At 42.4% G+C, this 17228-nt stretch overlaps 1 protein-coding gene across 2 annotated transcripts in view; it reads right to left on the reverse strand.

Moving 5' to 3' along the window:
* The window catches only part of tp53bp2b (tumor protein p53 binding protein, 2b), a 56883-nt gene extending 55070 nt beyond the window's left edge, over nucleotides 1-1813 (reverse strand). For both annotated transcript variants that reach the window (XM_037534680.1, XM_037534679.1), the window contains exon 1: nucleotides 1500-1813. In XM_037534680.1, coding sequence (XP_037390577.1) covers nucleotides 1500-1508 — 9 coding nt within the window. In that variant the 5' untranslated portion in view covers nucleotides 1509-1813. The remainder of the gene's footprint in view (nucleotides 1-1499) is intronic.
* Nucleotides 1814-17228: the final 15415 nt, after the last annotated feature.

Raw genomic sequence — 17228 nt, forward strand, 5'->3', positions numbered from 1 at the left:
TGGTAGAAAACTACCATGGATCAGCACAGCTGGTCAGCAGCAAAACTGGCAAATACTGTGTTTTCAAAGCTGGTACTCTAGTCAACCAGCATGACCATGCTGGGTGCTCAGAACCAGCACCAGATCAGCATAAACTAACCTGGTGTTCAAGCTGTGGACATTATGGGGACGCAAAAGTGGTACATATGGTTAGTCTATATAATTCAAATAGTTTCTTTCAGATGTGGGAAATATGACAATATATCATCATTACAAGGTAGACCAACAAGCTAGGAGTGTCTAATAGAGTGGGCAGTGAGTGGACACAGTGTTTAAAAACTCCAGCTGTGTCTGATCCACTCATACCAGCGCAGCACACACCAACACGCCGCCAGCACCACGTCAGTGTCACTGCGGAGAATGCTCCACCGCCTAATTAATACCTGCTGGGTGGGGGTCCTGACCATTGAAACCTTCAAAAACAGATGGACTACACATGGTCTTTCACTGTAGGACTGTACACCAATTTTCCTACATTTGACAGATCATGTAGCGTTGTGGCCCTCATCCTCCACTGGACAAGCTATGACCTTGGTCAGCATTTGTGTGGTACTGAAGACCAGTGGCTTTCAGTCACGATCCTGGCGCATTTTCATGTACGCACCGTTTCCTACATGCCATAGCAATTCCAGTCAGGTGTTTCAGAGCATCTAAACCGTGAGGCATGGGTGTTCCCAGGGCTAGTACTGGACCAATTTCCGACAATTTAGGATAAAAAAAAAAGGAATTCGATCCTGGATCAAAACCTTAGATATGCTTTACAGACTGGAGGTCTATTTGGACATGTTCCAGTGGAAAGAGGTGTTATGCATGCACAGCACAGCTCTGCAGGTGACCATTCACTGCATCCACATCCAGACAAGGCAAATGTATGCAGGGCACATACACAGCCCGGGAAGAAAACACGCTTATACAATGGAAAGCCCAGTGTGCACTTGCTGGAGACACGGCTGGGATGCAATACCTTCCCCTGCTTGTATTTTTGCACGATCTGGGCGTCTAACAAAGCTCTAAACCCCTGAAACGAACCCCACACGATTCAAGGTGTTTCGTGCATGCACCTGTGCAGCGCTTAGCGCGTGCAGGGTTTACAGGCACGGCTCGGTGCTGAAAACAACGAGCCCACCGCTCGCGCCCTGTCGTCTTCCACGCGAGCACGACTGTGGGATCGGAGAGAGATAAACACGAGCGACGTGTGCCGAAAGAGAACGTCTTTCCACCGCGCTCCCTTCCTGCGCTGTACTCAACGTTTTTCCCGCACGTCTGGTTCCGAGCTTCCACCTTAGACGGCGAGGGAAAAGCCCCTCACAGAAGTCGCCGCGTCGTGTCTGCAAGCTACTTAACATGCGATAAACACGAGATAACAAGAAACAGCCGCGTTTACAGCATTTAAAGAGGATTAACGCGTTTTGTCGGCAGGTTTGAGCGTCTTCTCGTGTGTTTACAGCGTGTGAGCTCACCGGCATCATCCTGGAGTCGTCTTATTCCCGCAGATTCTCAGCGCCGGGGCTGGAGCTCCTCGACCTTTTCCCCCCTGCTCTTCGTCCGAGTGAGTGAGCGCAGTGCGATATCTTCTGCGGTCTAAATCCTCCGCTCCTCCTCCTCCTCCTCCCCCTCCTGTCGTTCCTCTCCCGATCGCTCTGTCTCGACCGGCCTGGCCGCTCTGTAGTTCCAGGTTTTCGTCTGTAAACCTGTTGCGGCCACTTTGCCCTCCTTAAAAATATCAGCACCGAAAGACGAGCGCAGTAATTAGGAGCCTCATTGCGAGCGGCTCGCTGTCTCCACTCATGCGAAACCCCGCCCGGTGTGCCTGTGGGCGGAGGAGTGGGCGGGGTCGGACCCGCCCTTCACGTCTGTTTGGGTTTTTTTAATAACAATTCTACTATTTTTGGTATAACATCTTGTCAGTAAATAAGTATGTAAATAAATTAAATAAATAAATAAATAAATAAATAATGGAACTGCGATGTTCGTTTTCACAGGTAACACAGGTACGATCTGAAACTCAGAGACCACCTTTCATTTCCAGCATGTAATTAATTTTCCTGTGGAGTGGGCGGAGCTGGACCCACCCTTCAGGTATGTGTTTATTAATAATGCTACAAATTGTGCAGTATCTCACAAAAGTCAGTCCACCTCACAGTGAACTTGTCCAAATTTGTGCCCAATTGTGTCGTTGTCCCTCACTGGTGTCATGTGACTCCTTAGAGTTACAGGGTTCCAGGTGTGAATGGGGAGCAGGGCTGGTAAATTTGACGTTTTGGGTACAATGCGCTCTTACTGGCTACTGGATATTCAACATGGCACCTCATGGCAAAGAACTCTCTGAGGATGTGAGAAATCGAATTGTTGCTCTCCACAAAGATGGCCTAGGCTATAAGAAGGTTGCTAACACCCTGAGACTGAGCTATAGCGCAGTGGCCAAGGTCATACAGCGGTTTTCCAGGACAGGTTCCACTCGGAACAAGCCTCACCAGGGTCGACCACAGAAGTTGAGTCCATGTGTTCAGCGTCATATCCAGAGGTTGGCTTCAAAAATTAGATGCATGAGTGCTGCTAGCATTGCTGCAGAGGTTGAAGAAGTGGGAGGTCAGTCTGTTAGTGCTCAGACCATACTCTGTACAATGCATCAACTCAGTCTGCATGACCGTCGTCCCAGAAGGAAGCCTCTTCTGAGGCTGATGCACAAGAAAGCCTGGAAACAGTTTGCTAAAGGCAAGGAGTCCAAGAACATGGAATACTGGAACCATGTCCTGTGGTATGACGAGACCATGATAAATTTGTTTGGCTCAGATGGTGTCCAGCATGTGTGGCGGCACCCTGGTGAGGAGCACCAAGACAACTGTCTCTTGCCTACAGTTAAGCATGGTGGTGGTAGCATCATGGTCTGGAGCTGCATGAGTGCTGCTGGCACTGGGGAGCTGCGGCTCATTGAGAGAAACATGAATTCCACCATGCACTATGACTTTCTGAAGCAGAGCATGATCCCCTCCCTTCGGGAACTGTGCCGCATGGCAGTTTTCCAACTCGATAACGACCCAAAACACACCTCCAAGATGACAGCTGCCTTGCTGAAGCTAAAGGTGATGGACTGGCCAAGTATGTCTCCAGACCTAAACCCAGTTGAGTCCCCGTGTGGCTTCCTCAAGCAGAAGGAGGAGGAGCCCAAGGTGTCTAACATCCACCAGCTCCGTGATGTCTTCATGGAGGAGTGGAAGAGGATTCCAGTAGCAACCTGTGCAGCTCTGGTGAATTCCATGCCAAAGAGGGTTAAAGCAGTGCTAGATAAATGGTGGTCACACAAAATATTGACCCTTTGAGCACAATTTGGACATGTTCACTGTGAGGTGGACTCACTTGTGCTGCCAGCTATTATTATACAACATTAATGGCTGTGTGTTGAATTCTTTTCAGAGGACAGTAAATCTGCACTGCTGTACAAGCTGAACACTGACTACCTTAAGTTATTTTCAAGATTCATTTCTACGGTGTCGTCCCATGAAAAGATACAATAAAATATCTATCTATCTATCTATCTATCTATCTATCTATCTATCTATCTATCTATCTATCTATCTATCTATCTATCTATCTATCTATCTATCTATCTATCTATCTATCTATCTATCTATAATGAAGCTGAGAGCTGACCAGAGTTAATGATCTTCTCAGCGAAGCTCGTTCTTCTCGTTACTTTGTGCTGATGATGCTCGTGATTCATTCACATGACGTTACTGAGTAGGATGAGCTCATGAGTGTGATTTCTGGACGCCAGCTCGTTCACATTAATGACAGATTTCAGTCACTTTCCTAAACAAGTGTGAACCATTGTGTCAAAGAAATCGGATTTTATTTGCTTTTATCCTGTGCTCAGTTTGCTCTGTACAAAGGCCAGAATTCCTGAGAAGATCCAGGAGGTTAAAGAGAAGTCAGCAAAACAATTAAGTATAAGCGCAACATCAGGCTATCAGAGTATCAGACATTTCATAGATCTGAATTCATTTGCCCGCAAATCCAGAATCAGCTTTCACCTGGACCAAGGCCCAGTTTCCCAACAGCATTACAGTTAAAACCCTTATGAGGACCTGCTACAGTTGTTGGCCTCCTTTTGGGAGAAGAGTAATAGAGAACAGATAGAGTGGTCTCCCTTTAAGGTGGGTGATATCACTAATATGAAGAGAATGGTTTCCACTCGGAGTGGGTGGAATGAGAAGCATGGATGGAATATGCAGCGTCTGATACCAAGGAGTCTTTGAATTCTTTGAATGGTGTCTTATCACAGTTGCTGTTGATGTGTTTGGGCCTGTGATCTCAGAAGAGTGTAAGTGTAAGAACAGAGAGAATCATTTTTGATCAGAAATAATTTCCCTACTGACCCTTATGGAGGTCATTTCACTACAGTGTCCCCTAAGTGCTGTGCAAACACAGAACCCTGGGAATATAGAAACCTGGGATCCCAGGGTCCTGAGAACATATAACTCGCCCTGAGAACACAAGGCCTTGTAACATAAAAATTTGGGAACATGCTGCCCTGAGAACATAGTTTTTAGAGAGCATAGAACCCTTGGAGATTGAAAGCACAGCACTCTGGAAACATAAAACCCTGAGAACATAGAGCTTTGTAACGCAGAACTATGGGAACATACATCCCTGAGAACTGAGAACATAATGTTTAGAGCACATAGGGCTTTAAGAGCATAGAACTCATGGAACATACAGCCCTAAGAACATATAGCTTTGGAACACAGAACTTTGGGAACATACAGCCCTGGAAACATAGTCTTGGGAAAATATAACTCTGTAAACAAAGGGACATTGGAACACAGAACTTTGAGAACATACAGCCCTGGGAACATAGTGTTTAGGTAACACAGAACCCTGGGAATATAGGGCCCAGAGAGGATAGAACTTTGGGAACATACAGCCCTGGGAACATAGAGCTTTAGGGCTTTTAGGTAGGGTGTCTCAATTTTTGTTGAGATAGAGAGGTGGGGTGAAGTGTTCGGGCTATATGGCCCTTCAAACAGAGGTTTTTTTCAGAGGCTCCAAATGGAGTGATATGAGAAAAAAAGGAAAACCAGCAAGATGGCTGTGCAAGTGTCTAAAGAAACCCACAAATGTGCGAATTTTCTCAATTAAAAAATTACGATAACATGTAATATCATAATTTAATGTTGTTTCAATGCATAATGGTCATTTTCTTCATAACCAGCATAAAAATTGCTAAAAGTATGCTAATGTCTCGGTAGCTAGCTAGTTAACTTTCCTGTTCCACCTTAAATAGTCTAGCAGTTCTGACGCCTGAAGCGCCAGAATGTATCTGCTGCCACATTTAAGGTGGAACGGGAAAATTCAAACAAGAATAGCTGACATCAGCTTCATATCACCAAAGAATTAGTGGTGGGCGATAATAAATAACTGCCCCCTCTTTGAAGGCATAGGACGCCCTAAATGTAACTAAAGCCCCGCAGTGAGGAGCTGCACTTTACCCTTCTCTCCTATCACTGCAGACGGGCAGGGTCGCCTACAGAGCAGCGCTAATAGCCTGTTAATGAAGCATTTTTTGTCATTGTCCCATTTCGTAGGGCAAGATTTCAACCACTACTCTTTGTAACTACATTCCAAGGGCTTAGGGTGACACTCAACAATAAGGGGTAGGGGTAAAAAGAAGAAATGGAATGGGGCCTAACTGTGTTCAGGTGGTAATGCCATTGGAACCATCTGTGCAAGTGTTCTCAATCCCTGAAGTGCATGGGATCCCAAGGCCACAGTATCATAGGGTTTCAGTCACGTAACTAGAGGTTAAAGACCTAAAATTACCCTCCTTACTTTGGAAGAGTAAAAACGTTACCTTGACAAAGTCGATAAAATAGTCTGAGATCTTTACACAGTTTCCCCTGAACTCCTGGTTCTACTTGAACTGATGGAAACATTTTCCTGACATCTATACTTACCTCATAGTCAGCCCCTCTCCCTGATCTGGAGAGTCTCTCAGAGCATTTAAAAGCACAGAAGCCCACTGGCTCTTCACATCAGGGTGGGTAAAGGATCCCATGGTGTTGCTTAAAGAGAATAAAACACTCTGCCATCATAGGAGGGAAACGAAATCAGCTAATTAACACAGATGTGATGTGAGCAATGCTGGCCTTTAGATAACTTTAGCTAATGTTAACAGCCGAGAGGTAAACAGTCGTCCCCCTATGGGAGCTGCGGACCGCCAGGATAATTTTACCCTCTGTTTTCTGGAGATTTAAATGAGGTTTGAATGGAGAAACATAAGCGTTAAATATCAGACTGAATGTCTTGGGTCGGAAAACGACGTCGTGTTTCGACAGATGTGATTCTGTTAGTTTGCTGGTGCAGTTCTGAGTTCAGCTCCAGTCCTGAAACCCCTGCATTGCATAACTGGGTTTCCTGGTTAAAATTCTTGATATTATTAGCTAATTAATCCCTTCTTGAGCCGAACGAGGCGTGAACAGCAGAGAGAAACACTGAATTATACAGTGCAGTAGCTCCAAACCTGGAGTGAAAACACTGAATTAAAGGTCTGTGTGTCTCTCGGCTTCTGTCACATCTCACAAGTGAATCGTTCACAAAGCAGTCACTCCCTGATTCGCTCCTCAAAACGGCAGTGACTACACAATGTGATGTCACATGAAACGAGAGAATATAGCCGAGCCAAACGAGGCCTCAGAGCACACTGACAAGCACATTGTTGCAAAAATGTAAACTCACACACCTCAGCAAATCCATCAATGTGTGAATCACTTCTAACCTTAATACACATAAAGATTAAAATAAACCCCAAAACACAGTAAGAATGGCGAAGCTGAAGTCGGCTTCCTATTCACCAACATCTTGCTTGGGTTTTCCCGTTCCACCTTAAATGGTGCCACTTTCTGATGCCTGAAGCTACAGAATTTAAGGTGGAATGGGACAATTTGAACATGAAGCTGACAAATAAGAATCTAACTTCAGCTTCGTGTAAGAAGGTGCTGACGCTATTCTATTATGAATATCTACACGGATTAATGAGTGCTGTAACTTACCCAGCTACAAAGCTTTAACTGTCACTACTACATCAAGTTAAGATCCCCTGAATAGACTGTTAAATGAAATAAGCTTCATATATAACCAGAGGAGAAACAACCATATCAGCAGGTTCTCTGAGCTTCACCAACCACACGACCATCTCTACACATAAACACCACACAGACATGAGCGTGCATCACTGCATTCCCTCCGTTTTATAATCCTGTCCCTCTTTCTGAGAGCAGGATTCTTGAAATAGTGTCATTCTGGACAGTATCTTTCTTAAACTGCCGCTCTGTAATAGTACTGAATGAAATCCAGCAGCAATGTTGACCACTCTAAAATGGTGGCGCCATTGACGTGCCTGGCTGGACCCCAATTGGCATCTACGTATGTTTATCTATGGATATTTCCTCCAACATTACTGAAGTAGCAGGCCTTACCTGGACTGATGTTGTGTGCCCTCTAGTGGTCTTTCTTGGTCACACAATGACCTCCATCTTTAGCCAGCTCCCTGCTTGTTCTTGGCCCAGTGGGACTGTTTGGATGGGATTTGTTTTCCAAAGATACATTTGTGAAGTAATGTTTGATCAGCTCCACTGACCATACGGGTGCAAGTTCTACAATTACAGACTGTAGTCCATCTGTTTCTCTGATACTTTGTTAGCCCCCTTTTACTCTGTTCTTCAGTGGTCAGGACCCCATGGACCCTCACAGAGCAGGTACTATTTGGCTGGTGGGTCATTCTCAGCACTACAGTAACACTGAGGTGTGTTAGTGTGTGTTGCGCTGGTACAAGTGGACCAGTCACAGTAGTGCTGCTGGAGTTTTTTGTGGGAACTATGGATTTTTAAAAATTGCTTCTGTTTACCATTGATATGTCAGCTGCTCAATAACCTCGTATTTCAGAGAATCTGGTGACCATTGAGGAAAAGTGTACTAAAATGTATCAGCTTCATTTTCCCCAAAGAAAAATCTGTTAAGACCCTTAGTGGCGCACAACTTCAGAGCTCTATAATCTTTGCAGATGCCGGAAATCACCATCCAATTAAAAGTTCCAAACATAATGGATTGGGACGGAACTAAAATCAGAGATACTCTGGTAATAATATCAGTAATTGCAGCTCCTGAATAGTGCTCTAGAGAGCTGATCTCGGTTCAGGTTTTGGTGTTGTAGCCATCATGTACTGAACAGATTTGCCCAGACTGGACAGAACCGATTACTCACATTGGGTTTGGACCCCAGTTTTCAAATACGTCTCAAGCTCAGATCTGAAATGTCCTGTTCAGGTTCTCACAGCATGGCGACCACTTTCAACAGACTTTCTCCTGTATTTCCACCTGCTTTAGTTTTATTTTTACTGCTTTCTTGATTATTCATCTCTACTTGGTTATTACCTTAGTACAGTTTTTAATCTGGCATACTGGGATCTTGTGTTTGGGTCGGATTCGAGCATAATTTTGTTGGGCTCGGTTCAGGTTCGGGTTTAGAACTTGGCATGATTCAGGTCAGGTTTGGGTATAATTTTGACAGACTTCAGGCTCAGAAGTTGATGATGTGGTTCGGGTTGGGCTTGGACACAATTTTGTTGGGCTGAATTCAGACTGAGAAGGTTTTGATGTAGTTCAAACATAATTTTGTCAGGCTTGGGTCAGGTTCGTAATCAGAACTTGATGTGGTTCAGCTTGGGTGCAGACATACTGTTGTTGGGCTCAGGTTGGATTCAGGCTTAGATCTTTTTGATGTGGTTCAGGTCAGCTTCAGACCTAATTCTGTTGGGGTTGGGTTAGGTTCAGACTTAAAACTTCATCATGTGGTTGCGGTCTGGTTTAGATATATTTTGTTGGGCTCGGGTGAGGTTGGGCTTTGTTGGGCTCAGACTGACACATTTTTAATGTGGTTCAGATATAATTTTGATGGGCTTGGGTCAGGTTGGGACTCAGAACTTGATGACATGGTTTGACTATGTTGAGACATAATGTTGTCAGGCTCATGTTGGATTCAGGCTCAGAACCTTTTGATGTGGTTCAGGTTAAAACTCAGAACTTGATGATGTGGTTCAGGTTGGGTTCAGACATAATTTTGTTGGGCTTGGTTGGATTCAGACTCAGAATTTTTTGATGTGGTTCAGGTCGGATTCAGACATAATTTCGTTGGGGTTGGTTGGATTCAAACTCAGAACTTTTTATTGCTCTTCAGGTTGGGTTCAGAGACAATTCTGTTGGACTTGGTTGGATTCAGACTCAGAACTTGATGATGTGGTTCAGGTTAAAACTCAGAACTTGATGATGTGGTTCAGGTTGGCTTCAGACCTCAGACATAACTTTGTTGGGCTTGGAGCTTGGAGCTCAGACTCAGAACATGATGATGTGGTTCAGGTTGGCTTCAGACCTCAGACATAACTTTGTTGGGCTTGGAGCTTGGAGCTCAGACTCAGAACTTGATGATGTGGTTCAGGTTAAAACTCAGAACTTGATGATGTGGTTCAGGTTGGCTTCAGACCTCAGACATAACTTTGTTGGGCTTGGAGCTTGGAGCTCAGACTCAGAACTTGATGATGTGGTTCAGGTTGGCTTCAGACCTCAGACATAACTTTGTTGGGCTTGGAGCTTGGAGCTCAGACTCAGAACTTGATGATGTGGTTCAGGTTAAAACTCAGAACTTGATGATGGTTCAGGTTGGGTTCAGACATCATTTTGTTGGGCTTGTTTGGATTCAGTCTCAGAATGTCTTGATGTGGTTCAGGTCGGGTTCAGAGATAATTTTTTCGGACATGGGTCTGGTTTAGACTTATAGCTTGATTTAGTTCAGGTCAGGTTTGGCTTTGGTCAGGCTGGGACTCAGAACTTGATGATGTGGTATGGCTTGGGTTAAGGCATAATTTGGTTGGGTTCGGGTCAGGTTCTGTTGGGCTTGGGTCACACTGTCGGGTCAGACATGGATAGAAAATTGTATTGGAGTTGAGACAAAAATTTCAGGCTGGATTAAAGCTCTACGACTCGCCAGTCGGCCTCCAGACGTTTTTTTTTTTTTTTTGCTGCAAGCTCCAGACATGTTGTGACAATTGAGCTGATGTGAGCTCAGCAGGAGGCCATGTTATTGACCAGCACCAGATGACATCAGGCTCAAACAGGACAGAGCTAAGAGCATAAACAGCCCCCTGCATCTAACTGTCTGCCTGTCTGTCTGTCTGTCTCTTTATGCTGTTTTAGGTTTCTGCTTAGCTTGTCAGATGTGGGCATGTTTGACCTTTTTTTTCCACCTTTTCAGCAAATACAAGCTATCAGATGTTTATGCTGAAGAGATAAAGTCCCATAGAACCTTATCTGTTCTCCTGACTCCTGATCCAGATTAAAATCATACACATCACACCAACAGCTCAACACACAAATATTAAAACAGTAGGCGTGACCGAGGCACTGCAGTCTGAACGGGTTTCTGTTTCTCCTGCTGTGGCTCTGCAGATTGATCAGGTAACGATCAGGCAGTAGCGAGCCGAGTCAGGCGTGCTACAGGAGGCCGAGTCACCAGAACGGAGAGGCACCGGAGCATAAACAGCAAAAGCACAGCTTTACGGAAAGATTTACACTCGTATGTGTGAGTTTGAACACATGAAGTCCAATGACGTTTTTCTGATCTTCTGAATGAAAGTTAATGACAAATTTAATTATTTAATTATAGTTTCTATGTATTTGCTGAGTTTGACAATATGTTGCAAAAAATTAAAACAAAAAATAGATCATAATTTATGCACAGGCTGCATGTGATGTTTTCCTTTTCTCCACTATGTTAAATTCAGCAAACAAACTGGAATTGTGCATTAAAACATGTTGCAGTAGAGGATGTGTTTACTTATTTACGCTTAGAAAAAAGAAAAAAAAACATGAAAATTGGCCGAGCACGCCCAAACCTTTGTAAATGTGTGTGTGTGTGTGTGTGTGTGTGTACATATCGCTGCTGTCAGAGCAAAACCTCATATCTCTAAAATGGTAACTTTACAGGAGAAGGAAAAAACATACTTTACTTTTAATGTAAGTTTGAACCAGATGTTTTTCCAAAGTAAAGTATGTTTTTTCCTTCTCCTGTAAAGTTACAAGGTTTTGTTCCGACAACAGCGATATATGTATATATATATATATACACACACATATATATATATGTGTGTGTGTGTGTGTGTGTGTGTATATATGTATGTATATATGTATATACGTATATAATATTGTAATACATAAATAATAATAATGACAATAATTACTTTATTTTTTATCATTTACATGACATCATTGTGCAACTACTATATTCACAATAACTATATTTTTGATAAACAAAACTCATTCCAATCTTCTTACTCAAGGTTTGGGACAAGATGCCCCTTTTTAAGATTTTCTTTTGTGCTTTTCCAGTTTATTTTCCTCTAACTGCGCATAAATGTATACATAATCATCGTCCTTTACATATGATTTCACTTCATAGTAAAAAGGGACACTGATCTCTAGCAGGTCATTTATCCCGTTTCTTCATACTGTAAACCTTTTTTAAAAAAAATGATATATGTATATGTATATATGTACAAATTACAGAAAATACGACGAGTTTACATAAATAATTTATTTTGTCAATATATGGACCATATATTTATTAAATATATTAGAATACATTTGTAAAAACTATTAATAGAATTATATGTCTATATCTCTCTATCTATCTATCTATCTATCTATCTATCTATCTATATATCTATCTATCTATATACATATATATATATATATATATATATATATATATATATTTCTGCAGAATATATTTACATTTACATTTATTTTATCTCTGTTTGTTGTTATTTATTAATCAAACCATCAGTTGCTATTTGACATGTTGTATACTCTTTGTCCATTAGGTGGCGACATTGAGAAGCAGTTAAGTTCAGCAACAGAGAAAAACAGCAGGGCCTCCCAAAAAGCAGAAAAAGCACCTGCTATTATGAATTATGTATGAAGTTCTAGATTTTTCGACATTTTCTTTGCGCTGTTTCACTAACATGTGATTTTAATGGGTGTAAAACACCGTCCACTCCATATTAAACCCCCCCTGGCCATTTTACACACATAATACAAGGGGTAGCCTGTCAGTTAGCATGTTCGCTAAGCAGAGAAGCTCCTTTCTGCTGGAAAAAGCGTCAATGTTTTAAAAATAAACCTGTAAAATGGTTTCAGAAGAGTGGAAGAGGGGTGTTGCGCAGTTAGAGCTAAGTTTTGCGAACTACCTCTTGCTAACTTTAGCTAAATTGCCTCATTTTGCTAGTTTTGTGCTAGTACAGCTGGATCGCTGCGACATGACTGAAGTTAGTGCTGACAGAGTGGACTGTCCTCTCGTTGAATAACACCAGTCCTCTTTTCTGATAGATAGCTTTGATGATTTCACTCATGTCTTTGCCTCCATCTTCAGTATAACACCATTTGGCCAGTAGTGGTGCACGTATCTTCTCAGACCTCATTCCCAGCATAACTATGCATTTGTATGTTATTCTGCAGTTAGCATCATGTCCGTATTAGCAACTCTGAGTCAAAACTAGATTTCTCCGTGACAAAAATTGAAAGGGATTTTCCTGTGGACATCTTTCCACTGGTTGGCACCGGATCCTCTGAATTACGAAGTCACAAAGGAGTTGAAATATGAGCATTGCTACACATGCTAATAGCAAGCCATTGCTCCTGTCTTTGTGGGCCACATTTTTGGTTTGTTCTGGCCCAGTAGCTGGCTGGGTCCTTGGCCCAAATCTGGCCCACACACTCTAAAGTAAGTGGGTCATTCCACTAGAATGGTTCAAATTGGACTTTGACATTTTCAAATTGCTTAAATGTATCATTGATATGTAAACCTCACAGTCAAACATGTAACGGGGTTGAGTGTGACGGGGTTGTGATTTTTGCACAAAATGGCCGCTGCTCTACATACTGTATACCAGAGAGAGAGCACATGGCATGCATGAGATTCAGAATTAGCATATAGTTTTGAAATAAAAAAAACTTTTTTTATAAGTAATAGTTTTCTATCTTTTTTTCATGTGACGGTGTTGAGTCACTGAGTTTGGCGACCACAATATCACAAGATAAATGACCAAAATTAAATAAAAGAAGGAAGCCACTTGCCTGTCTTTGCTGTCCTGTTGTCCAAAAGACTTGAGTGATGTCACTTCTTGATGTATATGGATCATATGGATCATACCATTGTTTTTGTGGGGGAGATTCATTTGTGTTACGGGGTTGAGGGGTTACTTAGGTACAGAACTAAATAATGTGATTTTAATAAATAATTATCAATTAATTTTGAAAAATAATATCACAAACAATTAAACACAGACAGTTGTTTAGGTTGACATCAAAATATATGGACTATTTTATAGTTGTATTTGGTATATTCTAAGTATACTTTCGTTGAAGGCCATGAGGGACATGACAAAATAGGTGGTGTCAGCAAAAATAAACAAATAAACAAAGTTCTCATAAAAAGATCAAATAAAAAAAAATACACTGTATTAAAGGAGATATTTCAATGTATGTGTAAAGCTGTTAAAATATAGATATTTGTGACCCAGTAGATAAAATACACCTAAAGAGGAGATGAGGACTCAAAATGTGCCATTTCCATGGAATGACCCATGTAGAGCTAAAGGATATGGCTGAAATCTGGCCTAACTACAATGTTGGGCCAAAACATTCATGCCAGAATCGGCCTTGTTCTGGCCAGCATGCCAAACATCTAGTCAACCAACACTCACAAAGCCAGAATCGGCTCAAAACTGTCTGCTATCTGGGTTTAAATCAGTTAGTCTACCATTTACTTTCAGCACTGTTATATTCCAACACCAGCTACTCAAACTGCTCTCTGAAAAAGCATCTTAACTACCAAATATGACAAAGGCCCAATCCCATTTCACCCTTTACCACTGATCCCTTAGCCCTCTGTTTTGTGCGTTCACGTCTAGGGGGTAGGGTGTCCCAATTTTAGTTGAGATAGAGGGGTAGGATGAAGGGTTAGGGCTACATGACCATCCAGACTGAGGTTTTTCAGAGGCTCCAAAGGAAGTGTTTTTAAAAAAAAAGGAAAACTGGCAAGATGACTGCACGAGCGACCAAAAACCCACAAATGTGAGAATTTTCTCGTTAAAATTATGGTAACCATTGTATTTTCTTAGTTTAATGTCGTTTTAATGTATTATGGTCATTTTTCTTCATTACAAGCATAAAAATAATAGCATGTTAGCATGCTAATGTCTCTGTAGCCAGCTAGCTAACTTTCCCGTTCCGCCTTAAATAGTCCAGCAGTTCTGACGCCTGAAGTGCCAGAATGTAACTGCTGCACTATTTAAGGTAGAACAGGAAGATTTGAATGAGAAGCTGGAGAATATCTGACTTAAGCTTCATGTCACTGAAGAATTAGGGGTGGGTGATAATAAGTAATTACACCCCTCTTTGAAGGCGCATGTTTCCCTAAATGTATTATTTGAGGGTCCCATTTCATAGAGGAAGATTTCAACCACGACCCCTGTAACATTTTTAAAAATCCCATTCATTTTTGCCATCGAAAAATCAAGCTTAGACTCAAAGTCTCTAATATGGGATTGATGAAGACTACAAAAAGACTTCAGTGGTCTATGTGACGTACTTTACATAAGAATTATTGTCATTAAAAAATATATATATTTCTAATAAACTGACTTATTTTGCTGTTCGATGGTTACAGAGTAAAATATGTGGTTCAGCTTTTGGTTTAATCTGTGTAGTTTTATATGGGAGCCCTAAAGTGCCACTTTTTTGTGAGATCTCAAGTTAATAATATCAATATCACAACATAACCAACATTGTTTTTCCAAGATCACACTCGTTATCTCATAAGAATGACACACACATCTCGAGAAAACATTTCATGTCATGATAGCGCAAATGATTCGGGATCTCAGAGAACAAACAACAGAAAAGCAGAGTTTAAAAAAACATGCACCACCCTTAAGGACTTCTGGGATTTATGTGCCAAAAACAATCAATTTTCACACAGCATTTACATTTTCCAACGTTTAACAGGCCGATGTTGTTACTGTACCTTTAAGATCCATATATGTAGCTCTGTTACGATGGTCCCCGAACTGGCCTCATTCAAAAATTAGTCCGGGTCAGTTGCAACTCATCCAACAAAAAAAAAGCTGAAGTGAATCTTTAATCTGAAATAAGAGGCACGTCCAGGAGCGAATCAACAGGAGACTCATATTTACAGTAAATGACCAAAGATCTGTCCGTTCGTTAATTTGCTAATGCAGTGATGCATGCAAACCTTCCTATGCTAATCCATGTAGCCTTGCATACCAGGCCAACATGGCAAGCAGCTGCCCTTGGCTTGTTTCTGCCATTTGCCACTTCAGTAGCGTGTACATAACAGCTCATGGAGGGGCTTGATGATCAGTCGGTCGGGCGTGGCTCCTCCAAATGGCTCCCTGACGCCAGGCCTGTACTGCCTCGATCCTTTCAAACAAGGTTTGGGTTCAAAACAAAGTGGTAACCTGTGTCAGAAATGCTAACATTACTGGGTGCTAATTGTGTGCAAATATGCTAGAAATAGGTCCACTTAGCTGACAGCCTAACAAATCTTAGCTAAATTTCTAGTTTTTTTCCTTTCTTTCTTTGCTGTTTTAGAATAATGAGCTATTTATCCAACTTAAAGCTGTTGCTTACATGGTTTACAGCCAGTTCCTGTTAGCTAAGTCAGCTAATTTAGCTAATGTAAGCCAACGTTGGCTAAGCCAGTGGGCAGTCTAGTGAAACCTTGTGGTGTACAGATGGTTCTTCTGGATTACATTTTTTTGGTTCTCTTTACCAAGAGTTCGATTTAGAACCATTCCATGCGTGAATGGTCTTTGCATGGTTCTTCAGATTGGTTGAGAATGTGAAAATGGTTCTATATGGCACCAAAAAAGGTTTTTCGATGGCTTGTAGCTATAGAAGAACCCGTTTTGGCGCTAGATAGAACTGTTTTCAAAAGGTCTGATGTAGAACCATATACAACACAACCCGAAGAACCATTTCCCCAGGCAAGGAACCACTTAAGCGCTGCGAACCACTTCCAGTTCTAAAGAGAATCGTTATTATCAAACCTTTGAAGCTCCGTCTTCTTTAAGAGGAGCTTTAAAAAACTCCAGAAAACAGGTATTTACTTTTATTTGTTTACTTGTGCTCTAATGAATTATGGTTGGAGTAGCAGTCCTCTTACTTAATTAGGATTTTACTGCACTCTTTCCAGCCCTACAGCTGGGCCGATGAGCGGACACTCGGCCTGGTAGCAGCAGAGGGCAGTGCGTACATCGTGCAGCATGTCATCGCCCATTTTACGCGATTTATCAGCAGAGTGAAGTGGAAGTTAAGAGAGGAGAAAGATGTTTCGTGTGTTGTTCGCTGCATAGAGAGCCTCTAATTTTGCTAATTGCCGCGGTGCTGAGCAAACAGCAGAGAGCAGGCAGGAATTGGCTGGCTCCTCCAGCGTTCGCCCCAGGGGGTCGCGTGTAATTTGGGAGGGGGGGGGGGGGTGGTACTCGCTTCATCTTCAACGCTAACACGTCCTGGGTCACCCATCCCCCCCTCCTTTACTGGCCCGCCCCACGCACACCAGCTTTATGGCAGATGGTGCAGGCCGGTCCCCCTCGACCCCACCCTTCAAAACCCTGAAAACTATTGTGCCCCACTGCATGTGCCGTGTTAGGGGGCCACGACGACATCCCACTGCCCTCTCTCTTTCTACTGTATTGTCCAGTACTGTGCGGCTGCTGACACAACGCTGCTAATGCGTGGGTCTTTAACTCTACTGCGTTAGTGTTAGCACTGCTGCTGCTATATCACACTGTCTCATGCAGTTCTATGCATCATTCATATGCGCATATTAATACATCATATAATACTTCTACAACTGGCACAATATCAGCTTTGAGCTTTTTATCATTAGTTGATATCGTCTATTAACAGCCTATAATGTATTAGCTTTATCTAGCATAGTGTAGTGCCGCATGTGCTACCCTGGGCCCAAGGAGGACGCTGGAGGCAGGGTTCAGGGCTGCAGCACCACCACCTTTCAGTGGCTTCTACTTAGACTTCTCAGCCCTTTCTTCACTGGA

The sequence above is a fragment of the Pygocentrus nattereri genome, chromosome 25 (assembly GCF_015220715.1).
Source record: "Pygocentrus nattereri isolate fPygNat1 chromosome 25, fPygNat1.pri, whole genome shotgun sequence".
NCBI lineage: Eukaryota > Metazoa > Chordata > Actinopteri > Characiformes > Serrasalmidae > Pygocentrus > Pygocentrus nattereri.